The following is a 27,872-nucleotide window of genomic DNA, read 5'->3' as shown; positions in this document are numbered from 1 at the left end:
ATTAATGCAATTTCTACGTATTAATAACATCATATATATTAGGAATTTTTCTTCTCAGTTTTGATAAGACCTCTTCACTCTCCATCTTGCTTTTCGATCAATTTATTTTCTGTTCAGAATTATATATTAGATAAAGGGTGTTGAATATAAAAAAAAAACAATCGTTAATTATACAATACAGTTGTGGCCCAAACTTGTACTTTTGTCCCCTAGCCCCTTTGTCTCTTAGCTTTTGTGTTTCCAAATACGATTATCCCAATTGTCCCTTTAGCTAGTTGGTTTGTTTGTGTAGCGATTATATACCTATATTTTAAGGTATTATGTATGTTCCAAGAGAGAGAAAATTTAGAAAGCACACCAGCATCCTCTCCTACATTTATTTTTGATAGAAAAAAGAAACGATATACAACTGTGCTGCCAAACTTACTGAAATTGTAAAACAATCTATCCCGTCTTATGTGATATACCTCTAATCAAACCCCTTTTTTCTATTATTTTGATAGAAATTATCGATTATCCAAAAATAATGAAATTTGTCCTGAACCTGGTTTCACAGATTAACGATTGCCAATTGTCCCATCTATATAAACACATAGGTAGTTTTAATTTTGATGTTGAAAAAAAACAAATTCTTTTGCAGAATGAGAAAATAATATTCAAAATGCATGAAATCTTTCCCGATTCATGGGAAACTGCCCTGTACAAAACCTTACATCACTATCAGTTAGATGTTGAACCATTTCCCGGTGCAATTGGTCTACTTACTTTAGTTATTATTTTTGTACTGACCATTATATTTGTTTATTGCAAATTTGGTAATAATGTTAAAGAAAAAATACCAAATCAAATACGGAATAGGATCAAATCCGCCAAAGAGTTTGTCGTTCCATCGGAGGGACCAAGATTTAGGAAAAGAGACAAGATTGCCTTCCTTGGACAGAAAATGGTGAAGCGAGTAAAAGCTGCTGGAAGTTTGATACGCGGAGGTCAGGGTCGTAAACGCAAAATGATAGCAAAGTTTGCTAAACGGCTTCTTGGTCAGCAAATGTCTCCAGAAACATTACAAGCTTCTAAGTTACCCCTGCCTTTAGAATATTTGGAAGAAGAAGTCGAACCTGGAAATGAAATTCTACCTCAACAGTTAAAATATGTCCTTCAAAACATGCGAGTGTTTGGACACTTTGAACAGCCCATATTCTTAGAAATAGTTAAACAAATAGAATATATGTCTGTACCAGCAAACCAATACTTGTTCCAGGTTAGCCTTTAAATTTTCAGGTTATAAATGTAATGATTTTAATTAAAATGCGTTTTCCGGTTTCTGAGACAACCAGATTTGAAATGGGGGAAAAAATTATAAGTCATGATTCTTTGTAAAGACTAGGATGACAAAATTCAAAAAAAGCCCTAAGAAGCAAAGTACCTAAATAAAATCTTTAGTGGCTAGTTAGCTCAATTGTGTAAAAAAAAGTTTACATTAAAAAAACTGCACGATATCGGTTTTTTTGCAATTCTAGCCGAATTAGGAAATTTGGAATCATTTGAGACCATGTTATTTTTTTCAAAAAATTTTCCCCTTAAAACTAACTTATTAATCATTTTTTTTTACAAATTCTCGTTTTATCAAGGTATATCTTAAATTCAATGCTTCTTCTGTGCTTTTGAAGATATTGGAACAAAATCTTGTACCTATGGTGAATCAGTAAATAAAGAATATATAAAAAAAACCGGCGGGTTGATCGCTGCTCCCGCCGTTTATTCGACCGCCGCTAATTTTTTTTATTTCTCGTCGAATTTGTTGATTTAGAATCACTTGAGACAATGTCGTTGTTTTGGCGGTGGCTGAAAACGGCGATGAACGGCGGTCACCTCGCCGTTTTACTTAAATATTTTTCTATTGGCCAAACAAAAAGATTATTATATAACAACTTTAAAAGCCCAGGAGAAGAACAAAATGTCTTGATAAACAAGAATTTGATTTTTTTGGCGGCGGCATTAAACGGTGGAAGCGACGGTCGTTTTTAAAAAATCTTAATTTCCAATATCTTCAAAAGCACAGAAGCACTGAATTTAAGATATATTTAAACCCCTCTAGGGGCGTAGCCGCTATTTCAAGTTAAAGCATTATTCTTAGTTTTATTATAGTAAAATTGTCCTGTTTTTATCTTCTTTGGTTTATTGCCTTTTTTTTGTTCGCAATTATAACGTATTTACAAGGTTTCATTTTAAGTTAGTCAATTGTTGTACTTATAGGTTGGAGATCCAGATGAAAATATATTCATAGTACAAACAGGCCAGTTAAATGTTTTAGCTACTGAGACCGAGGGTTCAGGCACCTCCACAAGTAATCTCAAGTATGTAAAACCTGGCGATGCCATTATGTCACTCCTCAGCTTTTTAGATCACCTTTCTGGCAAAGTAAGTCTCAACTTATTTATTTGAAGGTAGGGTAAGTAACAAAAATGTTAGGTACCTAACCTTTTTTAAAGATGATTTTTCTTTTTATTTCAAGATATATTTTTATTTCTATTTAAGATTATCAAATCTAAAAATAATATTTTCCAACAATTTTAAGTCTCAGCCATACAAGACTGTAAATGCCAAAGCAGTAGAAGATACTAAAGTCATCAAGTTACCATTTAGCGCATTCAAAATTGCCTTTGAGAAATATCCCGATGCCTACCTGAGAGTTGTTCAAATAGTCATGATCCGTTTGCAGCGAGTAACATTGCTTGCCCTTCATCAATATCTTGGACTTGGGGCTGAGCTTATAGCCTCACAGCATAGAGGAAATAAGAACCTAAAGTATAAACATGACAGAGTTGAATCAGTTGATGGAATGCCTGTAAGACAGCCTTCTGCATTACAAATTCAAATTTCAAGTAAGTTAACATTTGTATTGTACTACAATGTACATTATAAAAATTTTAAAAAATCATATATGTATATTATAATCTTTTATTCATTTGCAGACGAGAAACGTCGAAAGAGTTCATTGGAAAAACGCGAAGACATGATGTTATTTGCACTAAATCATTTCAAAGATCAGCTTGGTTTAGAATCAGAGGCTAGCCTAGAAGGAAAAATAGAAATTCGAGAAATACCAGATGGATATCGTATAATGGAAGAGGACAGTCTTAAAGATGCCGCGCTTGTCCTTGTCATACAGGGATGTTTTAGTGTTTCTCAAACAGCTGAAGATGGCAAGGAAAGGCTAATTCATTATTGCTATCCTGGTGGACTACTCGGCCAACTTCAAGTAATTTAATTTTCTGCCTTTTGGGTAGTGTATGGATTGATTCTTTAGTTAACCGCAATATTTCCTCTTAGGTTTTTCCTTCCGTGCTGAAACTGAAGGTGCCCATATTTTTTACCAATAAGTCCACTTTGCTTCATTGTTTCATAACAAATCGTCAGAAAGTACCCAATGTTATTTTACTGAGTAAAAAGTAATATGTATTTTTCGCACTGCAGGGGACAGGAATGACTGGAATACAAAAAGCTTAAAAATATCTACAGTAAGGGGGGGGGGGGAAGTTTTGACACATTTGCGTAAACCTGGCACCTAGGCTTTATCTTTGGACTGAGAGGATAGATTATTAATGATAAAATCATTCTTATAAGATGAATTTCACGAAGTTTTAAGATTTTTTGGATAGGCCTTTAGGTGGTCTTTGTACAGGTAAAAATGAAAAAAAAATTTTTTATTAAAGTTACAAATCAACTTATAAAACAAAATAGGCATCTTTTTTCTTCAAATATGTGAATAATATTAAAAAAGATGCATATTTTGTATTATAAGTTGACATGTAACTTTAAAAAAAAATTTTTTTTTCATTTTTACCTGTACAGAGACCACCTGGAGGCCTGCAGCTCCAGAACCTGGAGGCCTATCCAAAAAAATCTTAAAACTTCGTGAAATTTATCATATAAGAATGATTTTATCACTAATAACTTATCCTCTCAGTCCAAAGATAAAGCCTAGGTGCCAGGTTTACGCAAATGTGTCATAACTTCCCCCCCCCCCCCTTAATTTGACAAATATATATTTTAATTTATGTCTTTTTTTCAACAACTTACTATATTTAAGGTATTGACTGGAGAACCATCAATTTTTACTGTTTGTGCGAAAACAGCGAGCTACGTGGCTTGTTTATCTCGTGATGTTGTTTTTGACATTATGTCAATGCAGCCAGATGTAACACTTCACCTTGCATCCAGTGTTATTGAACACATGTCAAGTTTTGTACGGTCAATTGATTTTGCACTCGATTGGATGTTGATAGAATCAGGTAAGGCACTTTACCGCCAAGGTGACGAGGCTGACTGTACCTATGTTGTTTTATCTGGTCGACTGAGGTCTGTTTTGATGCGGAACGGAAACCGTGAGTTAGCTGGAGAGTTTGGTCGTGGTGAACTTTGTGGTATAATAGAAACATTAACTGGAGCACCGCGATCAACAACTCTACTTGCTGTAAGAGACACGGAGGTAGCCAAACTTCCAGCAGGGCTTATCAATAGTATCAAACTTAAGCATCCAGTTGTTGTGTCCCGGTTAATAAATCTACTTGGGAAAAAGCTATTATCTTTGGAACATCCTATAATGAGAGTTTCTTCGGAGCAGGTTTGTACCAACAACAAGGATTACAACATCCATTAAAGTGAAGCTTAACAAATCATACGGACAAACGGTAAAAATTTTATGTAAACATAATTTTGATAAACTAGCTTAAATACATGATCTATGATGTCAGCTTTCTGATAATTTATAATTATTCAAGAAGAAAATTTTAAACATGCCTAAGTATTGATCAAATCTTTACGTTACGGAGGAAGGACGGACAGACCGATCCTAAATATAGAAAAGAAATTTTGTTAAAACAAATAGTTCATCAATAAACACAAAGAACAATATAAGCAAAAGCATTGTAGCATTGTAGATGCTCATTTTTGTCCGTTAAAATAAGGCAATTTATTTCTACTTATTAAGCGTTCTATTCATTTATTAACACCAAACACTTAAAAAATATGAATTTTGTGATAATTTTAAATGATCGAATCTTCCTAATTGGAACCATATAAGTGTTTAAAGCTTTCATGGTTTTACTTCTTTATAAAAACTGTGCTATTTGATGTTGCATAAAATTAAAAAACTTAAACAGTGACCAAAATGGTCTAAATATTAAGCTAGATTCTTGAAACTAGGCTTATGTACCAAGTTTCAAGAATCTAACTCAATATTTAGACTATTTTGCTCAATGTTTAATTGTCCCCCTCCCCTCTTATATTATGTCATGATTGCTCATAAGATGTATATATATTATTTATTTAAGAGTGCAGATACTTCATGCAACACAAGTTTTAGCACTGTCGCATTAGTTGGAGTTACTCCTGGAATTCCTTTGTCCGCTATCGCTCATGAGTTGGTCTTCTGTCTAAACAGTATAGGTAGGCTTTTTTAAAAATTACACCATAATAAAGATAGATGGAGAATATTGCTACATGTTCCTTGAGGAGTAGAATCAGGAACTTTTGTCCGTTCCAAAATATCTCGTTCGTAGCCTTGAGAAAATCTCAAAAAACCTCTACAAATTGGACAATTCTCAATAAACCCTTAAAAATTATGGTTTTTTAGCCATTTCTAAGGCTAGGAATGAGATATTTTGAAACGGACAAAAGTTCCCGATACTACTCCTCAATGTCTTTCCTGGGAGCTTCATAAAGCCATAATTCTGATTCAATAAATTTCAGGTCTTTTTGCAGATTAAAAAAAACTTTGCAGAAGAATCAGAAACTTTTGTCCGTTTCAAAATACATCGTTCCTAGCCGCAATAGCTCATGTGGTCGCAATTTTTGCATTACAGAAAAAATATTTTGCAAGGGTCTTTTTTTGCATAAATCAACCACATTTTGGCTGGGGGTAAAAATTTTATCAAAATTTTTTAAGGGCGGGAAAGCTATTCTAGATTTAAAAATATAATTGGTAAGTGGAGATTGTTGCAAGTTTGTTGCAATTGACTGGAAATACCGACATTAATTGAGCATTTGGCATGTTTAAAATATAAAACATGTTAACTGTCATATTTATGTGCGTTGCGAAATAAATGTGCTTTGATTGGTCATGGCCAGTCAAAATTATGTGTGCATGTTCTACAGATGGGCGAACTAACTATGTTTACGTTTAGCCGATTCCCTGAACAGATCCTAACTATAAAAAAAATATTTTATAGGACCTGCTAAACGTATAGCCCCTGATGTAATCTGCAATACTCTTGGCCCCTCCGCATTAGATCCCGGGAACGACTATAAGCTAAGTGCCTGGTTGGGTAGTCAAGAGGACCAGCACAAGATAATTGTTTATCAGGCAGATAATCAGGACAGGTTGACTCCATGGACACAGCAGTGTATTAGACATGCAGACTGTATTCTGATACTGGCTTGGGCAGATCAAGATCCAAAGGTAAAATAATAGACCCGAACAAGGACAATAAAGGGGGGAGGCGGATGTGCCACTTTTTGAAACCAAAACTAAAAGTCAACAAAGGAACTCAACTAAAAAAAGATTTACAGGTCTGAGATTTTGCATGGCAGTTGCTTTATAGGGGTACAATATGGAACTGTGAAGAAACGGCGGCGCAACCGCCGAAAACCGCCGTTTCCCGCCGAATTTTTTTTGCAATTTCTCGGCGGTTTTCGGCGGTTACGCCGCCGTTTCTTCACTGTTCCATATTGTAACCCTAAAAAGCAACTGCCATGCAAAATCTCAGACCTGTAACTCCTTTTTTAGTGGAGTTCCTTTGACTTTTAGTTTTGGTTTCAAAAAGTGGCACATCCGCCTCCCCCCTTTTAATTTGGGATATAAATACAATGTTTTTACATTTTGGAACAAAAAGGAAGGTTGAAGGACCATACCTACAATCTTTGTCAATTTTACACATTATCTGTAACTTATCATAAACAATAAATTGACTAAGATAGTAAGAAATGCCTGCTTCTTTAAACATTAGTGCGTGATTAGAAAAAATTTATGTTATCAAATGAGACTTTTGTTTTTGTGTGTCTAATGTCTAGATAACGGAAAACAAAAAACGACATTTGCAATATGTCATGCAGTAAATACGTTTCTGTAATAAAACCGTTTTTATAGTACCTAGTATTTAATTGTGTAATACCTATAAGGTAACCAGTTTTGAGGAGAAATTAGAGACAGTTTCTCTTCGTACAACAAAGGAGCTTGTTCTTCTACACTCAGAAGATACAGATCTTCCTAAAAACACCAGCAAATGGTTAAAAGGTACTTTTAAAATTCATATTTATTTTTCAACACACAAAAGTGTTTTCTATAGCTTTATTTCCCTCTCTTTGTTTGTCTCTCGGTAACGCATGTTTTATATTAGAAATATAAGCATTAGGGCGGGTTCATATCGGAATTAGACAAAGAGGGGATATGCAACAGATAAAATTAACCTTTAAAACATTTCTGGCCGATCCTGGGAGCACCATGAAGCCATAGTTCTGATTCAATAAATTTTTGACTCCCATTTACAAATAGCTATACAATTGAATGTCTGGTCGTCAGCAGATTTAAGACTTAGGATAAATTTTAAAACATCCAGAGGTTTATTATACTCATACAAATCATTTGCAGATCCCCGTTTTGGCCTCAGAAAAAAAATGTCCAAAATCGACCCACCCTAATAAGCATCGATTCAATTTGTATGTTGAGCTAAAAATGCAGATAAATCACAGAGTTTTTAAGGGATAGGACAAAGTACCATAAATTAATGCAGTCCCTTAATTTTGATAATCAAAACTTTCCCTACTGATAATTTAGATATTTGGTTGAAAGGTTTGGACATTGCTAGTTGAATCTAACCAAGATTTAATATGGTTCTCAAAAGATTTTATCCCCTTAATGAGAGACCGTGCTTTTAAAACTTTGGGTACCAGTATTATTTGCAGTACAATGTCATCCAAACCTGGATAAACTCATATGGCCCAAGTATTTCTGATTGCGAAAGATCTAAAGAGATAATTGCATCAAGTGCATTTCAGAAAAAAATATTTCAAGCAAAAGTTATAAATATACCATCAAAAATTTTTTATTTTGTATTACAATAAATAACAAGCAATAAGACATCAATAAATTAGTCGTCATGCTGTTTTTTGTGGAAATAAGCAGCTATATATATTGCATATATCACAAAAATATGATTTTTAAGTCTTAATATTTTAAAAAACTACGTGGTAGAAAATTGAAATTCTTTCAAATATATGCCATATAGAATATAGATGTAGTTTAAACCATTGACGAGAAAAAACTATTAGGTTCACTAAATTAAGCTCAAAAGCATTTCGTTCAACTACCCCTTTTCTTCTGGATGAAAGATTTGCCGAAAGTTAGGTCCCATTTTAAATAGGAGAGTCTGGCTGGAAGGACAGTCGACACATAGAGTACCTACTAGTAATTTTTATTTTTGGCTTATGTCCCTTTCATGTTTAGAATTTTTATGTCACCTCTTATTATTTTTATACAAAGTTTCCCTTTAATTGAAACTGCTAGCAGCGTCAAAAAATTGTATATTACAAATTTCCTAATTAGGCCTGATTTAATACTTCTATATCCTAAATACAGAAATATTTAGGTCGATCGTGGATTTCTAGTCATTATCATGTAAAAGTTCCCAGTCGTTTACGCAAGGCCAGAAAGGATCACAAACTTGAAGAATTTTACAGGAATATAAGCAATTTTGAAATTTTCCAAACATTTTCGGTTTTTACAACCTAGCTTTTATATGTATTACAAGATTAAACGTTAAAATTTTTCATTTTTTTATTTTAATTAGGGATGGGAATCCGTCGAATTTTTGGGCCGGATTCGGATTCCGGATTCTGAAGGAATCCGTCAAAAAAAGTGACGGATTCTTGCGGATTCCGGATTCTTATTTTTGGTGGATTCCGGATTCGGATTCCGGATTCTAGCAGTATTTTAAAAGGCCGTCCGTCACAAAGGGATAGCTTTTTTCGTTAATTTATCACTATGTTACTTGGTTGAAGCCTTGATTTGTTTAAAGTGTTGACTTCCAGCAGAACTAAAACATTTACATCACATTAGTAATTATTAAAATTTGTTATGTAGAAATTTTTTTTTTGATCTTTGCCTTCAAACAGAGGGAGTTGTAAGAAAAAAGACGGTAATTTTAGCCTACCAATTTAGAATCCGGAATCCGCTATAAAAAACGGATTCCGGATCCGGATTCGGATTCCAAAATTGGCCGAAAATTGGGCGGATTCCGGATTCGGATTCCGGATCCGGATTCCCATCACTAATTTTAATACAAAAAATTCTTTCAAACATGTTAAAATTGTCCTATCGATTTGCATGATGATTCCTATAGGAGTTAGGTACTAGTTAGAAAGCGAAGCAACTCTATAATCGTTACCAGAAAGTCCGTACGTCTATTTTAAACATGTTGCTTTTTAACTTTTTTTAACAAAAATTTTTATGTGATAAAATTACCTATCTGATTGGTTTGATTTTAGGAATACTGATTCTTAGGACAACAAAGTACATTGTTATAAGCCAAACATCTCTATAATCAAGTAGGTATTAAAAATGAAGTTTGTCGTTAACCAATATCCTGTATTTAAGCAGTTTTTCAACAGATCTACTTACAATTCAGTTCTGACACTCTACTCACGTGTTTATGCTAATTTGTACTACCGTTTCAGAACTTCGCTTTTATGGATGTTGTCATCCTTGTTTATTTTTCAATACAAAAAAGGTATACGACCCCTAAATAAAAGTTTTTAAACAATAATTTGAAAGAATACGAACACATTTTAGATCTTAGCCAAAAAAGTTTTAAATTTGTAAGTATTGGTACATAAAAAACAGCATGATATAACGGGAGGTGGGGGGGTGGATGTGACACTTTTTTAAACTAAAAGTCAAAGGCACTTAACTAAACAAAAAGAATTACAACACTGAAATTTGGCATGGAAGGTGCTTCAAAAAAGCACAATATGGAACTGAAGTATTGGCGGCGGAACTGCCGCTCTCGCCGAAACTGTTTTGTTTTTCACGCCCAATTCGACAACGTTGAATAATGAGACAACTTTTTTTTCATTAAAATTTTTCTTATACTTTCATTTGACACTTTTTTTAAAATAGTGACATGTTTGAACTATTACGAGTTTCAAGTAAAAATATGCATAAGGGAATTTTTATGGAAAATAATAAGCTCATCTCAGGTGATTCAAAATTGTCCAATTTGATGAGAAATGGCAAATTTCTTTTCTATTTAAGTATGATATGCGGTATTATAAAGTTTAAACATTAATTCAGAAAAGAATTTTTAGTTTTAATGTATGTAATGAAACCAATTCTTTCTTATCTTTTGAAAATAATGAATTGCAATATGGTTTTAAAGAAATTTAAGAATGGAAGGAGCTAAGCCTGACATACACTCAGATCTTGCCAGACTCAGCAGGATGTTAACAGGTACCAGTGTTGGCCTTGTACTTGGTGGTGGTGGGGCTAGAGGCTGCTCTCACGTTGGAATGATAAAGGTGATTTTTATTTGACCAGTCGACCGAAGCTATTCTTCAAAGAGGGATTCTTAAATAAATAATGATAAAATACTAAGAAAATATTAATGTCTCTTAATAATAAAATATTGACCTGTATTGTTAAAATTTCCTTTTTCCTTTTTTTTCTATCAGAATGCATATTCCCCCAAACCTTTTTGGGATAGGTATAGCTTGCGTGTGGTAACAAATTTAACACATCCTTTACTCAGTCTTTTGAAAAATTTAAAATGTACCTATCTAACATCTTAATTGGAACTGATAATCGATTCCATGAATAAGATTTGATAATTTTAAGTTGTGCTTCTATCTATACTTTATAAATACTTAATAAGTATGAATTTAATCTTAAAATTTCACAATTGTGTTATCCAGCTTAATATGAAATTCTACCTATAAATATTATATTTTAGTCTATCCTTGAAGCTGGAATTCCAATAGACAGAGTAGCTGGTGTGTCCATTGGATCATTTATGGGTGCACTATACTGCCAAGAACGTGACATAGGCAAGATGACTGTGAAAGCACGCAGCTTCTGTTTAAAAATGGGTCAGAAATGGCGCCTTGTTCTTGACCTTACCTATCCACACACAAGTATGATGTCGGGCTTTGGTTTTAATGCATTGATTGAGGAGGTATTTAACGACACACAAATAGAAGACTTGTGGCTACCTTTCTTTACAATCACAACTGACATCAGTGTATCCAGCATGAGAGTTCATGAGATGGGATCTACTTGGAGATATATCAGGGGCTCCATGTCATTAGGTGAAATTTGTTTTTCTCAATATAATTCCCAAATACACATTTTATATATTTTCGGGTCTACTCTGCACGCCATTGCTTCTAAAATATTAGAGCATGGATTGGATGGCCATTAACTTCTCTTTGACTTCTTTTTTAGCCGTTCTCACATTTAGAAAAAAAAACAATGGTAAAAAAGTAAGCTCTATATAATAATAAAAAGCTCGAAAATATCGTATATATAAGAAAACGTACAGTTTAAAGGATATCAACAAATAAAAATAATTGTCGCAATTTAAAGCCTTATTCGCATTTTTCAAACGCCAATCATACAAATAAAAAATTACGTAGTTATTCAAGCGATCAAGTAGGGAAAAAACTGCATACATAAACAAACACCCAATCATTGTCCATTCTCACATCCGTCTCTTTCAAAATGACAAAAAAGACAAAACGGCATCCTCGGTGTCTTAGCGACGCACATATCAAAACAAAACAAAGATCAGCGAACTCACCAAATATGGAACAAATAATTCTCTTTAAGAATATTTTTAACAATGCATAGTGTTATTATTTTAAAATAATTTAAATAACAATATTGAATGTTGATATTATTACAGCTAGCTACATGCCACCAATCTGTGATCCAATAGACGGCCACCATCTGCTTGATGGAGGATATGTTAACAACCTTCCTGCTGATATTATGCACAAGAAGGGTGCTAATCATATTCTAGCAGTTGATGTTGGATCCCAAGATGAAACTGAACTTCACAATTTTGGGGACTGGTTGTCAGGTTTGTATTTACTTTTCTGTACATTTTTTTACCTTTCCTTTATTTTCTCCCTTGTTATTCTACTTTATTTCCTTTCCATTCAAAATAATACCTTCCTTGTTTTCTTTCTTACAAGTATATCTGTAGTTGTATTTAATTGTTCTTTTTCCAACATACTAAGAAAATTTCCTTTACCATTTAGAATTAACCTGGTGTAATACACCAGAAGGAAAATTTGTGTTGAACATATAATTTTTCCAGGTTGGCAAATTTTATGGCTGAAGTTAAATCCTTTCTCAAGCATGCCAAAGATCCCTAGCCAGGCGGATATCCAACTGCGTTTAGCTTATGTGTCTTGTGTCCGACAGCTGGAAGAAGTGAGAACTGCCAGCTATTGTGACTATATACGCCCGCCTATCGATAAATACGGAATTCTTCAATTTGAAGCATTTGAGGAGATAAGAGATGTTGGCTATCACCATGGAAAAGTAAGGATTTTATTACTATCTATAATACAAAGTAGAACGATGTCTGTCCGTCTGAAGTTTAAGATCTGAACCAATTGGGCTCTACTCTTCAGTGTATATACCTACTAGTCCTGTAGTGGTTTTAAGCCTTTTCTTGGTTTTTTCTATCTCATTTTCTGTAGGTGAAAGATAGAGGGCTAAGGGGGGGGGGGGAGTTTTGACACATTTGCGTAAACCTGGCACCTAGGCTTGATCTTTGGACTGAGAGGATAGGTTATTAATGATAAAATCATTCTTATATGATGAATTTCACGCTCCAGGCCTCCAGGTCCCCTCTGTACAGGTAAAAATGAAAAAAAAAAGTTTTAAGTTACAAATCAACTTTTTAAACAAAATATGCATCTTTTTTCTTCAAATATGTTAATAATATTAATAAAGATGCATATTTTGTTTTATAAGTTGACCTGTATCTTTAAAAAAAAAATATTAAAAAATTTTCATTTTTACCTGTACAGAGAGCACCTGGAGGCCTGGAGCTCCGGAACCTGGAGGCCTATCCAAAAAATCTTAAAACTTCGTGAAATTCATCATATAAGAATGATTTTATCACAAATAACTTATCCTCTCAGTCCAAAAGCCTAGGTGCCAGGTTTACGCAAATGTGTCAAAACTTCCCCTTTTTTCAATATGGATATGATACATAATTGAGAGTTGGAATTTTAACTTTTTAATATCTCCATCCTGGCGGGCACAGGATGCCAGCAAACCTAGCAGGGTCATCCAGGTAAAGAGCAAAAATATTTTTTTACTTGAAAAAAACATTCCATGCTACCAAAATATTAAAATATCCTGTAATAGTACATCCTCATTGAAATACAGGTGTTCAAATAAATTTCAGGTTCAAAGTATGATCCTCCAGGTCTCTGGAAATTTTTAAAAGGCTTCTATGACCGCAATTTTTTATTTAGACTTCAAATTTAAACTTAAGCTTTTCTAACATGTCTACATGACATTTTAAAAATTCAAAAAAATATTCGCCACCTTTTTTCCGCCGTCTGCGGCGGCTGTCAGTTGTCAAGAAAAGCTGCCGTCGCCAAAATTAATGTTTTGAGATTTTAATATGAAAGGGATAGTTTCACGAAGTGCATTTAAAAAAAAATAGTGAACTGTAAGTTTTTTCTATTTAAAATAACGTAGTAGTGCATAATATAAAGTTATTGATTAAAATTAAAAGATTTGACCAGGGATTTACCTTAAAAAATGAGTTTTTCATTTTTATTTTCAACTTCGTTGCATGTTACATATGGCAAAAACTTTTTTGTCATAATTACAACTTTAGATAGCATTTGCTAGTTAATAGAACTTCAAACTTTTTATACAACGAAATACACATAACAACAAAGAATGACCAATAAAATATTTAGTATAGTACTTAGAGTAGTGATCTTTTTATATGTCTTAGTAGAATATATAAGGCATTGGATAGATATGGTTGTGATAAAGAATTTTAACATTGACCGGACCGAACTTTTTTTATTTGACAATATCTAAAAAAGTTAGTGATTTGCCACATAAATTACACTAGAATGGTCTATTTTATGTAGGTATATATATTAAGTGCAGTCAATATTCTCTAAAATGGCTATAACATTTGGAATGATTGTGCAGCTATTACCTTTTATGATACAAATAAGGATTTTAATTGCCAATTATCTGAAAAGTTTATATCTTTGAGCTAAATTTTTTTTTAATTTTATAACTCTGCTAACCCTAAATCTTCATGCGGTTTTTAATATCTTTGTTATGATTCAATCCACGCATATAACGATTGCTTTAATCGTTTTCCAGGTCCCATAACTGTGCTGCTAGACCTTTATTTTTTAAAAATCGGTTCAGAAATAAGGATTTTAGAAGCTATAATATTAGAATATTAGTTGTTTGATCCTTATCCTATTGGGGAGTCTGATGGAGGTCAGGAACAAAGCCTAAAACCAACCCTAAGACATTTATAAACCTTCCCTTAAAAGTGTAACCAAATTGGAACAGTATTAGCAAGCTGTTTTCGTTATCGGCCGGCCGGAAATCGGCCGACTTCGGCCGGATTCGGCCGATGAACATAATCGGCCCAAATTTTCTTCATGTTAAGTTTAAAAATATCGTATTCGGCTATTCCTCAGCCGATTTAGTCGTCTAAGGTGGCAAAAAATAGTCCTGGTCGTAATAAATTCAAATCCGTTGACCAATCTAAAATCCGTCCACTGGTTGTCGCGTAACGGTGATTTTAAAGTTGTAGACATGATAATAATTGCATAAAATAGAAGTAAAATTTAAAAATACCGTAGCCGGTTATTCCTTGGCCGATTTAGTCGGCCAATGTGGCAAAAAAATAGTCCTGGTCGTAATAAATTCAAATCCGTTGACCAATCTAAAATCCGTCCACTGGTTGTCGCGTAACGGTGATTTTAAAGTTGTAGACATGATAATAATTGCATAAAATAGAAGTAAAGTTTAAAAATACCGTAGCCGGTTATTCCTTGGCCGATTTAGTCGGCCAAGGTGGCAAAAAAATAGTCCTGGTCGTAATAAATTCAAATCCGTTGACCAATCTAAAATCCGTCCACTGGTTGTCGCGTAACGATGTTTTTAAAGTTGTAGACATGATAATAATTGCATAAAATAGAAGTAAAATTTAAAAATACCGTAGCCGGTTATTCCTTGGCCGATTTAGTCGGCCAAGGTGGCAAAAAAATAGTCCTGGTCGTAATAAATTCAAATCTGTTGACCAATCTAAAATCCGTCCACTGGTTGTCACGTAACGATGATTTTAAAGTTGTAGACATGATAATAATTGCATAAAATAGAAGTAAAATTTAAAAATACCGTAGCCGGTTATTCCTTGGCCGATTTAGTCGGCCAAGGTGGCAAAAAAATAGTCCTGGTCGTAATAAATTCAAATCTGTTGACCAATCTAAAATCCGTCCACTGGTTGTCACGTAACGATGATTTTAAAGTTGTTATAAATGCTGCGTATATTATAAATATAATAATGTCGTCTTCGAAATGAAAATGTCACTCTAAGAAAATTTTTGAACTACAAACAAGTAACAAATGTGATTTAGATGGACCTTTTACCATAAAATTACTTTTTCATAAACTAATTATTATTTAACTACCTTTTTTAAAGTAGCTGCAACAATTTTCCACCCAAAAAAAATTATTGACTGCACTTAATATATATATATATATGTTGTATGGTTAGTTGGTATTTCCGCGTGAGATAATGTGTATATTGTAAACCGGACGGTTTTCTTTGTTTTTTTAAAAAGAATCTATAGAAAACCTGTCTTATAATGAACCGGACGTTATTTTTTATGTTTTTTAAGTAACTTGTCCCAAGGGGAACCCCTGTTCAATTTTTTTATAATTCTTGTGAAATATGTGGAAAAAGATTCTCTTATATTGGTGTTTTGGCTATACATATTTGGAAAAAAATAGACCATTCTCATGTAATTTATGTGGCAAATCTCTTTAACTTTTTTAGATATTGTCAAATAAAAAAAGTTTGGTCTGGTCAATGTTAAAAATTCTTTAACACATAATAATATCTATCCAATGCCTAATATATTCTACTAAGACTTATAAAAGTTCACTACTCTAAGTACCTTAACTCTTTAAATACACTTCGTAGAACTATCCCTTTACATAAAGATAAACATTTTCTGAAAAATATGTTCTTCTAGCTTCAAAAATAAGAAAATTACAGCTGTTTAAATTTTTAGAGAAAAAAAAGGATTTAAAAACAAAGTTTGTGAAATAAAAGGGAGAAGAACGCGAAATCTTCTTTGACTTACTTATAGTCAGAAATTCAAACAGGGAACATGAACAATTTGAACCCTGTAGCTTTAATAGGAGCTGAGATAATTTGCGGCAAGGGGCCCGACTGTTGAAGGTTATGAGATATAATTATTTTTTTCATACTCCTGGTTCTTTCCCAAAAGCGAACAACACCTTGTATAATTAGTTAAGATATTATATGCCTCAGAATGTGCTTCTGTTGTGATCGTAGGTCATCTGTTATACCACTTATATAAGGGGGGGGGGGGGTTAATGCAACCATCTCGTAATCAATGATTTCGATCTGAAATTTTGCATTTATAATCCTTGGTAGGTCTATTTTCCCCCAAATCGAACAAAAAGTTGGAATAGTAACGGCTGGTGGCTCAGCCGTTCTGCCATTTTAAGAGCAAATTAGTCACGAAACCTATCTCCACATAATACTTTTTGTCGCTCCAAAAACCTTATCAAACGGGTCTAGCCGGTAGCTGTTGGTAATAGAAATTTAAAAAATGGTTATTGCTATCATTTAATATGAATTAAACAAAAAATATATTTTAAAAAGTTGATTCCTATGTAATTAATGATGAATTTGTCCTGAAAATAGGCAAAAAACGAAATTCGAATTCTAAGTGCCATTTAATCATTGATTACGAGATATTTGCATTAAACCCCCCCTCCCCTCCATCCCTTTGGTTAGGAATTCTTGAAGTAGGCCAAAATAAAGTTTGTAGTGGCTACTTAACTCATTTATGTAAAAAGTTCCATGAAAAAATCAGCTTTATATCTTTAAAAATAAGCTTAAAGTTTAAAATTTTAGTGTTTTAAGGGGAGGGGTATTTTACCACACTAGCCCCTAGAAGGATAGTGGCAAAATTAAATTTCCAAAGTTTTACCGGTAGATATAATCATTTGATTTTGTTAAATTAGATATTGGAAATTAGGTTGATAACTATGACAACTCCTTCCCCCCCCCCTCTCCCTCTTATATACGTGTTTTATATAAAAATTTAATTTACTCAGCTGCTATAAAGGATAAGTTCTGAAAAAATCCTTTAAAGCTCCTCTGATCAAGGCTAGAACCACCAAATCTATAACTAATTATATGCCATAGGTATTTTTTTGCTACTTTTGAAAATGTTAGTTAATCTTTCTCACACATATATTGATCCACATAGAAGTTATCTAAGAGTATCTTCGAATAAAATGAAACAGATTAATTAGACATCCTTGTACTTCATAAATAAGATATGAAGAGAAATAGTATATTATTACGCTGCCAACATGTTATTGTTTGTTTTTGGTGAAAACTTTAGTTAATAAACTTGAGCGATTATCATATGATTTGCGGTGAAAACTTCTATTCCTAGTTAATTTACAAACAATAAAAACAGGGTTTATGTTCATTGCTTATTGTACACATTTTATATATTTTAAAATCAATGCCATTTTACTACATTTAGACAAGGGCCTTAAAAACAGAATTATTATGTTTTCACAATGTATGTACATTACGAAACAGAAATACTATTACTTTCCGTAAGATTCACTTTTGATAAATAGAAATCTTATTTGTGAAAATTATTACAAGGTTGATTTCAGTAAAGTTGTAATAACTTAAAGAATACAAATTGAAATCACAAAATTGGTAACTTATGTAGATATAGAATATCAAGGATAAAAATATAATTAACACTTGACATGTGTTTAAGTTCAAGTCTTTGCTTGTTAGATTTTAATTATCTGGTTCAACATAAGGTTGTGACTCAACAATCATAATATTCTCTGCTTCAAATCTTCCATTTGATGTTGGTAAAACAATTTGTACATCATTGCTGAAGTCCAATGATCTGCCACCACCTCCAAGCCTTTTTATTTAATACATGAAAATATGTTCATTACTATAAAAGAGAAAAATTCTTTTAGATGAATAATTCTGTTGTTTTCAATACATATTTCCATATAATTGCGAATATTTATATTTTTAAATGCTGTAATATGAACTAGCGGCTTCGCCATGAGCCTCTAAGGGCTAAGCCCCTGAAGAGAGAGTCCAATCGGTTTAGCGGTTACTGAGATCTTAAGCTTTAGAGGGACAGACAGGCATCGTTCTACTTAGTATTATATATGGAAAATCTCTACTCCATTTATACTTATCCGTTTCTTAAAACTTTGTTTTGTTTACGCCTAACGCGTAATAATTGCCTGTTTACCGTTAAAATAGTACATTAAAAACAGGAATTTAAAATTCTTATTAACATGGTTTCATGAATTGCCTTTGTGGTATCCTGGCAATACTATTCAACTTCTGTTTGCTCTCAACCTAGTAAATAAATATTTATTCTACAAATAAAATATCAGCGAAACTATTATATTCTTGGGATAAATTAACATATAATGTCTTCTAAAACTATTTATCTCAAATCAAACACATAACTTTTCAAGTTTTGTTCATGTGAATTAATATAAGTTGGAGCTATTAATATATCATTACTTATAACCTTTTTAATGAAATAAGAATTAAGTTGGTCCATGGTATTAATGGTTGGCATGTATTATAGGAACAAGTCATACAATAACATCATTCTTATTTGTGTTAAGATTCCTATAATTATAGGGCATGGTAACAGTATTGCGAAATTAGTTGTCATACAATTGTTCAACTGTTTTTTAAACGCTTTTTTGATGTTTTTTTTTTAATTTTATTTAGCAGTATTTAAAGGGGAAAACGTGGTTGATTTATTACTTATTTATACATGGCTTTCAACACTTCGTTACACGTTATGATTTCTTATTTGTGTTTATATAAAAGTTTTAAGAGCTAGGAATACAATTTTTTATGTAAGTGTTAAAATTAACCTGAATAACTCTTGAGAAAACGACGCCTTCCGAGTTTGATGCAACACACTGATAAAGTCCTTCATCTTCATCATTTGGTTTCAAAATTACAAGATTTCCTACAATGTTTTAGAAAAGTTGAGTTATATAAAATGGTGCATAGTATAATGAAATGTATTTTAAGTAATTAATACCTCTCTTTTCGCTCTCAAGAAAAATCCTTGGTCCTGATAAATCAACAAATCTTCCATTTTTGGTCCAAGAATACTCAATGTCTATATCGACCTGAAAATTTTATTTCGGTATAATTTAGATTAATTAATTGATATACTTTCATATTTACCTTAGATGTTGCCTCGCATTGAAGACCAAAAACATTACCATAAGTGAACACTTCTTTTCTCTAAATATAAATTTTTTTTTATAAGTTTAAGAATAGTTATTTCTCGCATCGTATTATAAACGGCTTTCCGCGGATATAGTATGATTGTACATTTCTATATTCGTAGAAAGCTTGATATAATACGATGCTAGACATAGTTTTTTCGTATGGATGAGAACCGGTTCCTATCCACCGGATTCGAATGAATACGAGAAAAGCTTTTATAAGTTTTGTAAAGTAATCGTAATGAAACTAAGGGGGGGGGGGGTTAATCGATGTATAAATGTATAAATATCATGAATCTTTCTTTCAGCTATTTATTTAATAGAAACCTGTGATTGATTTTGTATGTGGAGGGTTACTTTTGGCTTTGTCTCTCTCACGATAGACTCTTGAAAACTTGTATTTTCAATAATATTTATCTCTGTAAACTCCTCTACAGCAAAATATTCCTCAGTAGCGTCTTCAATATATAATGTTATTTTATTTAAACCCCCATTGGTTACATCTTCTGTACTACCAACCAAGATATCTGTGCTTGTTTCAACTGTTTTGCTTTCATTGATAGGATAATCTGATGTGATAGTATCTGTTATATCTTCTTTATTTTCTGTATTCATTTCTGTTATATCATGGATTTTGTTAGTGGTTGTTTCAACTCCTATCTCATTGGATGTAACAACTTCCTTTTTCTGATTTGTACAAGTAATTAAAGTATTAACGAGAAAATATAATTTCAATTGTTTCTCCCTTAATTTTAAACATATTTGTATATCAAATTAGGCAAATTAGAGTGGTTTAAGATTTTTACAAAATTAAAACTATAAAATTGATTTTTGGTGCTTAGCTTTGTGCTATGATTTAAAGCCTGTAGGTTTTTAGATTAGAGCTGGATCTTTAAATCATTTTAGTGGTGAGCCGGATCGAAAACATTGATCTTTTCGGCTCTGTGTTGCCAGATCGCTAGCGACACTTTTTTTAGCATACTTTTTTTGGCCCACCCCAAAAAAAACAAAAATTTATTCATATTCCAATCTTTTTAATAATATTGCTATCATAAATCCCCAAAATAACACATCTTAATGTTTAATGTTTAAATTTCCTAAAATTGTCACCTTTTGACCTTTCAGATTACAAGAAAGCTTTAATTTGAGAAACTTTAATTAGTGGAAAATGAAACAACTTAAAGATTTTTTCAAAACTTAAGAAGCTTTTCAAATGAAATACTTAATACTTTGATTCCTTGATATTATTTTGAACAGATGGTATGGTAGTTTGTAAGAGATCATTGGTTATACTTTCTAACGTGGTTACAGTTGTGGTAACTTCAGGCTTCTCATCGTTGAGCTCAGTTCTATCTTGAGGTAGTGCAGTTGTGGAAACTTGAGGTGAATTAAAGATTAACTTTGAATACTTTAATTTATTTATATATTTTCTATCATCTTGGTACCTATCAACTTCAGTTTTCTGTCACTTGTTTGTCCGTAACCTTGCCTTGAACTTAGTTCCTTACCCCATAGAAAATAAAAGTTAGTTAAAATTCATCTTAATATTTAAAACTCAAATATCTCCACAGGAAACTGCCGACTTAATCTAAAGGGGTAGTTACACGATTTGCATTTAAACTTGAATTTAGTGAACTGCATATTTTTTTCAGTAATGGTTTAAACTACATCAATTTTCTAGGTAGTTTTAAAAATATCAAGACTTAAAATTATATTTTTTTGGATATATGTAATATAAATGGCTGTCCTGTTTTCACAAAAATAGCATAATGGCTGTTTTGGTGGTGCTAAATTGATTACTGTTTATTGTAATACAATATTATATATGTCAGATGATTCTTGTAACTCATGCTTGTAATCAAACTTGTTAAATGTACTTCATGAAACTATTCCTTTGTTTATAATATCTTGGGGGAATTTTTTTTATGAAAGAAAATATATTGGGAGATTTTTTTATGAAAATATCTTGACATGTTATCATGTTTGTATTCCCTGCATTGTGCAATATTTGTTTATGTAAATGTGGTATTGGTATTATATTAAAATATTCCTTCAGGTTACAAGTAGGAAAAAGTTTTTGCTCATATTGAATTTGCTGTATGTACACTTAAATCATTTAAGAAAGGGAAGTAGCGAAGCTAAAAAAAATTAAAAGGGGTAGTTGCACTAAGTGTAGTGAAACTTAAATCTTTTTTTTGTAGAATATGATAAATATAATTTGCAGTTAGCTAGTTGTTGCACTAGTATCCATAATAAAATCTATACTTACCCGTTGAATCTGTTGTTAATTCTAAAAAGATTTCTGTAAATGTAGTATCATCCTAAAAAAAAATATTCCCTTGAAATATCTTGTCGATTATGTCTAGTAAAAATAAAAATAAATTCTTCAAATTCTAAGATTCAGTTATGCTTTTGTAAAATTTAGGGATTGGCTGATAATTTTTGAATATTGATAGATACATAAATTTGTATTATTTGGAACCAAATCAAAAGTTTATTTAAAAATGAAATTAATGAAATTTATACATGTTTTACTTCTAATTTTGATTGTTAGATTTTTTAGGAATTATTAAAAGCTAAACTTTTCTACAATTCGGATCTGGCCGACCGTATATCCGTAATTGATAGTGATGATCGATAATTTGGGATTGTAGGTATTGACCCATCAAATCAAACTTTTGAAGATGATTCTTAACAATACTGTTTAGAAAACGTAGCAACTATAATCTTTACAAATCGTCCGTATGTCACCAATCCAGCACAATGTTAGAAGGAAGTTATATCTTTACAAAAATAAAAGTAAAAAAGAAAATAATCTGTATTTGAACAAGAATTTAGCTCACATTTAAAAATTACATCCTATTTCTTATTACAAGTCACTTTGTCAATGTTCATTTTCCATCTGATTTGATAACCTTCGCTTTATGGATGTTGCAAACTTTGTATTTTTAATTTCCAGAAATTAATAACACCTCATTCTTTTGTGTTGTTGTATCCTCTTCTTAAAAATAATAGAAATCACAAAAAGACAAATATTTTTTAATAATGTGCAACGGAATTTTTTTTTATTTGCATTTATCCTACATCACTTTTAATTTTTAGATCTACATAAACTTAATTTTAAAAAAAAATATTCAGCTACTCCTATACAAGTTTAAATCTGGATTGCATGGGATAATGCTCATTCAAATTTATGGATTGTTAAATTTTTGTAAATAAATGACCCAATAATAAAGGTAAATTAATCTATATTCTAGTCCTATATGGAAAAAAAACCACACATATTTTGATTTAATAACCTATTGGGTTTAGAAGAAAATAGCAAAAAATGGAAAACATTGTCTGCAATTAGCACTTTTTCGACATTAGAATCATAGCATTATGCTGGTAATATGCAAAAGTTTTGTGAGTCATATTTTCCTGATTGAGGTTGTTGAGGCCTAGAACAACTTGAACCACACAACAACAATATTATAAATAAACGCTTCATCTGTAATAAATAAGAAAATGTTAAGGTTACTTTAAATTTAAACTCTCAACAATTTTGTACAGAAATGCTCTTCATTTATATAGGCTTCATCCCGAAATCTGTATTCGTTGAGGGAGGGAGTAGTACAAAAATCCCAGAACCTTACAAAGATATATATATATATGTATTATTAATTCTTTTATAAAATAATATATTTATCAATATTGTTATGTGTGAGCTTTAAGATTAAAACCTGACATATAGTCTATTTTATAATGCATTATGTCAGTATTGATATATTTTGCAATAAGAGAGATGGATAACAGTGATATTTTGCATATTAGATTCTACAGTCTAATACAATATTAAAAATGAACATTGTACATGTAAGTTCAAGAATACCACATTATGTAACAGTAATTCACTGCATTTGATATATAAATTTGACTGCATGGTTTTTGAAACACTGAAAATCTTTTAGGGTGCCTAGCCCCGCCTTTTGCCACTCCCCTTCCGTTGTTCGCTTTATATTGCTCTTCTCTATTTTGCTATTGGTTGATTACCCCATTTCTACATACATATTGTATACTAAGTTTTAAAGCTCAACTTTAAGCGTCGCCAAAATGTAAAATGTTACAAAAAATATTTTATGTACTTTTTTAAAATCACAAACTTGAACAAATTGTCTTCTGTGGAATTAATATGTATTGGCAAAGAATTAAATAAAATCTTAAACAAGTAGTTATTGTTGATGTTGTTAGTGTGAGTTGTAGTCCGTGTAAATTGTTTCTTCATGAATGGTGCGTTGACTCGCGTGTTTAATCATCATCGCTTCTTCAGACAAAATCAGACGGAGTTAAGTTCCACACCTCTCTTTTCGATCGACCAAAAAAATTCTTGGTATTTCAAACAAAACCAATACTATTTATTTTCTTTCTCTACTATGAAATTTTTACGCGTGTTAAATTGTTGGTTCCACTTACAAAGTTTATGGTCAACGGTTTAATTAATTCTATAAGCGATAATCCGCGTATACACTAAAGAAATTGAGCATGTTTTTAAATTTGTACTATTGCGCGTTAGTTTTAGCTACATCACTCTACATTTTTTCAGTGTTAAATATTTTTTTATCACAATGTTTATTCAATGATGTACTTTCATCTTATAAAACTGGAGCTTTGATTTTAATATTAAGCCCTGAAATATTTTAGGAAGATGAAATTGTATTAAGCTGGGGGCTAAGTGTAATTACATGTTGAGATAATGGGTACTCTTCTTCAACAATGTTGCCAAACACCAACTATTTTTATTGACCATTTATTAGTTTCTAGTTACAAGAGAAAAACTCAAAATTTAAGGGGAAATATTCAGCTTTGTTTTTTATAGCCTTATAATTGGTCCAGAAGTCTACACATTAACTGTCTTAGAATTCAGATCACTATTTTTATTTTAGTTTTCCTTAAAAATACAGACATTCCTTCTAGTAATCTTCAACTTTCTAGGGAAATTTCCAGTCTCTAAAAAATCTTTACTTACTTTAAACTTACTTGTAATAAAGTAACAAAAATTTCTTATGAAAATTTTTATTTTTATGCTACTGACACTTTACTTACTCTGCGTCTGAAATAAATTAATACTGTATTAAAAGTTCATAACTAAAAATTTTAAACGGTAAATGTGTAATATTTGCCCAGAGCAATAGAGACAAAGTCACAATATTAGTTATTTTCTTTTAGAATACACAAAACACTTTACAAGTTTCTAATCGATATTTAATTGTAGACTTATTTTGCTGGTTTACGGAAAGCTGGTCAGCTTGGTTGGATTACTAATGATAAATCGAGTAGACGTGGAAGCCTGGAAAACTTGGCTATTGAAAAACCAACAACAATACAGGCTAATTATGCTAGGTAATTTTGACATTTGATTTCATAATATTGTTTGCATTCAATATCGTTATTTAAGTTTGAATCAATGGTGGTTCTAGGATTTTATTTTCATATATAACTATAATCATTTTTAACCAAAAAAGATTCCAGAAATCGATCCTAAAATTTAGAAAAAGTAAATTGTTCATATTTAAATATAAATTTCTTATATATTAGGTTCACAGATTTAGCAGAAATGGTTTGTCGTGTGAGAGAGAATACTCCAGATGATCGTCGTATGATGCCATATCTTGATACTGGACTATCAGACCAGGAGTATGAAGAGGAATATTATGGTTCAGAGACTGAGCCAGATGATTCAGATCTACTCACAGATCCAGATGATGATTGCTATATTGATGTAAGTAATTTATTTTCTTCTATTTATGTCATTTAAAAAAGGGAGAAAGCAGTGTTGGTTTATTCGAAGTTTTTTATGGATTCTGTTTATTAGGAAAATAGATATAAATATAGACACATACTCTGGCTCAACCAATAGGAATGGAGCTAAGGGACAAGCTAGACACGCTATTGGGTTAGAAGACCGTATTGTTTTGGTTTCTTCCCAATAAAAAGTTGGCAGTAAACGGTCGATTTTCTTAATAAAAACCCATAGATAAATTAGTTTCAACGTTCTTCTAGGATGATGACTTAGAAAGTGGATTTAACTCAACTGGGCAAATAGAAGGAGTTCTCCGACCTTCATCGTAAGTTTTTTTTATACTTTTTATATCAGTGACTCTATTCTTAGGGAAAGGAGAGGATAGATATAGTCTGACCTACTCAAGAATTAAGTTCACCTATGTGAATTTGTGAAACTTACCAAAATAGGTAACTCAATCAAAATACAGTGGTTAGCGAAATTTTAACGTTTACCTACTTGCTTCTTAACTTCATATAATAGTACTTTTGGCTTCTTTTTCTCAAGGATATTATAGCCCAGGCCATTGATGGGCACTTTTTAATTTTAGACAAATTGGTCCAGCCCTTTACGAGAATTGATTCTTAAGTACAAATATATTTAGAATAGATTTTTTTTGATTTTTTTAGAAGATTGAGAGAAAAGTTTGACTTATCTGAAAACGATGACGTCAATAATAAAGAGAGTCTGGAGGAGGAGGAGGGAATAGTTCTACCAGATGTTGATATTGAGAACTCTGCCACATTATTCCTATCTGGTACAGATACTGTGCAAGAGGATGGAGGGTCTTACCTACAGGACACTGGACAAACAACTAATCAAACTAATTCATGATACAGTAGCTTTCTAGTTATAGCATTCGAGTAGACCTTTAAAAAACCTTGTATTTTATTAGCGAGTATAGTTTCATGATTCCTATTACAAGGAACTTGTCGTTTTAACATAATAAAACGTATAAATTTAAGAGAAAAATTATTTAGATTGAAGATATTTTAAATTAATCAAACATTTTTTGCACCAATTATGCTATGCCCTAAAACGATCAGATCTTTTTAGCGTATAACCAAAAAATATTCAGATTCCTTTAAAACATATCCATAAAGAGGGATGTGACTGAAGGCGTAATAAATACAACTGCACTTCTTAAATAAAAAAGGCGGGGGGGGGGGGGATCTTCTAATTAGTAGGACTAAAGTTGCTTTTCAAAGTTTTGTAGACTCTGATTCCCTGGGGGGGGGGGGGGGGGGAGCTAAAGGTCATATTTGTGCATATTTATGTAGTAAATAATGAATGGACATAATTATGCTCGTCATACTAGTGAATGCAAGTATGATACATCCATGAAAGCTTAATTCATGAACTGGACAATTGATCAACATGGAATGACTAAACTTTGAAAATTAACAAAATCTATTTTTATTCCAAAATCAACGGAAAAAAATAATATATTGGGGATAAATTTCTAACAACATAATAAAGCAAAACTTTTTATTAATAAAAGAATTCAAACTTTTTGACTATTGTTAAAATCATTTTTTAAAAAGATTTTACTCTTGTTTGAAAATTAGTCGTTCGATTAACATTTGGCTAGCATCTGAGCCGGTAAGTGTTTAGTCATTGAGAAGACAAGCTATTTGGAGCGATCAGGAAATAAGATGGTTGTACATTGTATAACTTCAACTTTAAACTTGCAAACAATTATAGAATAGGGTTTCCTTTGAATTCATTAAAAGTCTGTAATATAATATTTAATCATCTAAAAATATGTAACAAAAATATGTGATAAATAAATATTTTAACTTTAGTTATTGATTGTAATATATTTTAATTTATGTAGTACACTGTGCGTTTGAAGGTGCTTTGACTTTTGTGTCAGAACCTAAATTGGGACATAGTGCATTTCATTACCCTAGGATAGGTAACTTCATTTCACTTTTCAATAAAATCTAAAATGCAGCCGTTTTTGAAAAATTAGAAATTAAAATTCAGAAAATTAGATATGAAATTTTTAGTTCAATTTTCATCCGCTAGGAGTTACCGTAGAATCATGACAAGAAAAGCAAAGATTTTTTATTTAAAATTTTGAACAAGTTTGCTTTTATGAAGTCTTTCATAAAACCTCTCTATATATGATTTATTTAAGACTGAATTTACGTGACCTTAGCAAAGCAACTGATAAAAATGGCCATGAATCAACTCACTTCAGAAGTGGTTTTATGAAGAACTTTATAAAGCAAACTTGTTCAAAATGTTGAATAAATAATCTTTGCTTTTCTTGTCATGATTATGCGGTAAATCCTTGGGGATGAAAATTGAACTTAAAATTTTCAAATGTAATTTTCTCAAAAACTGCTGCATTTTAGATTTTATTGAAAAAAGAAATGAAGTTACCTAACCTAGGGTAATGAAATGCACTAT

The 27,872-nt window shown here is 31.8% G+C and overlaps 2 protein-coding genes across 2 annotated transcripts; one reads left to right on the top strand and one right to left on the bottom strand.

Annotated features, from left to right (window-relative positions):
• Positions 1-41: 41 nt before the first annotated feature.
• LOC145318050 (neuropathy target esterase sws-like) lies at positions 42-27,258 on the top strand. Its single transcript, XM_080159365.1, has 17 exons — positions 42-1,258; positions 2,254-2,418; positions 2,576-2,882; positions 2,973-3,259; positions 4,091-4,624; positions 5,334-5,448; positions 6,231-6,460; positions 7,180-7,294; positions 8,646-8,736; positions 10,434-10,572; positions 11,004-11,358; positions 11,955-12,131; positions 12,372-12,598; positions 24,888-25,015; positions 25,211-25,394; positions 25,676-25,740; positions 26,084-27,258. The coding sequence occupies exons 1-17, from the start codon at positions 527-529 to the stop codon at positions 26,286-26,288; spliced, it is 4,056 nt and encodes a 1,351-aa protein (XP_080015491.1). The 5' UTR covers positions 42-526; the 3' UTR covers positions 26,289-27,258.
• LOC145318051 (uncharacterized) lies at positions 17,808-23,235 on the bottom strand. The gene is made up of 10 exons (XM_080159366.1): positions 23,059-23,235; positions 22,609-22,636; positions 21,906-21,957; positions 20,876-21,013; positions 19,964-20,325; positions 19,593-19,652; positions 19,444-19,534; positions 19,271-19,368; positions 18,688-18,734; positions 17,808-18,279 (listed from the first exon to the last, which is right to left on the bottom strand). The coding sequence occupies exons 1-10, from the start codon at positions 23,124-23,126 to the stop codon at positions 18,147-18,149; spliced, it is 1,077 nt and encodes a 358-aa protein (XP_080015492.1). The 5' UTR covers positions 23,127-23,235; the 3' UTR covers positions 17,808-18,146.
• Positions 27,259-27,872: the final 614 nt, after the last annotated feature.

This window comes from Acartia tonsa, chromosome 4 (genome assembly GCF_053477335.1).
Source record: "Acartia tonsa isolate MP-2025a chromosome 4, ASM5347733v1, whole genome shotgun sequence".
Lineage (NCBI taxonomy): Eukaryota > Metazoa > Arthropoda > Copepoda > Calanoida > Acartiidae > Acartia > Acartia tonsa.
Note: the sequence above shows the minus strand (reverse complement) of the source record. Positions and strands in the feature narration are given on the sequence as shown.

Bases quoted from the DNA above. Each gene is read 5' to 3' on its own strand.
- LOC145318050 (XM_080159365.1), top strand. From the start codon at position 527: ATGAAATTTGTCCTGAACCTGGTTTCACAGATTAACGATTGCCAATTG. The intron at 3,260-4,090 runs GTAATTTAATTT...ACTATATTTAAG, and splicing joins GACTACTCGGCCAACTTCAA to GTATTGACTGGAGAACCATC. The intron at 5,449-6,230 runs GTAGGCTTTTTT...AATATTTTATAG, and splicing joins CTTCTGTCTAAACAGTATAG to GACCTGCTAAACGTATAGCC.
- LOC145318051 (XM_080159366.1), bottom strand. From the start codon at position 23,126: ATGAAGCGTTTATTTATAATATTGTTGTTGTGTGGTTCAAGTTGTTCT. The intron at 21,014-21,905 runs GTAAGTATAGAT...ATTCACCTCAAG, and splicing joins ATTAACAACAGATTCAACGG to TTTCCACAACTGCACTACCT. The intron at 18,735-19,270 runs GTTAATTTTAAC...TTTATTTACTAG, and splicing joins TTTTCTCAAGAGTTATTCAG to GTTGAGAGCAAACAGAAGTT.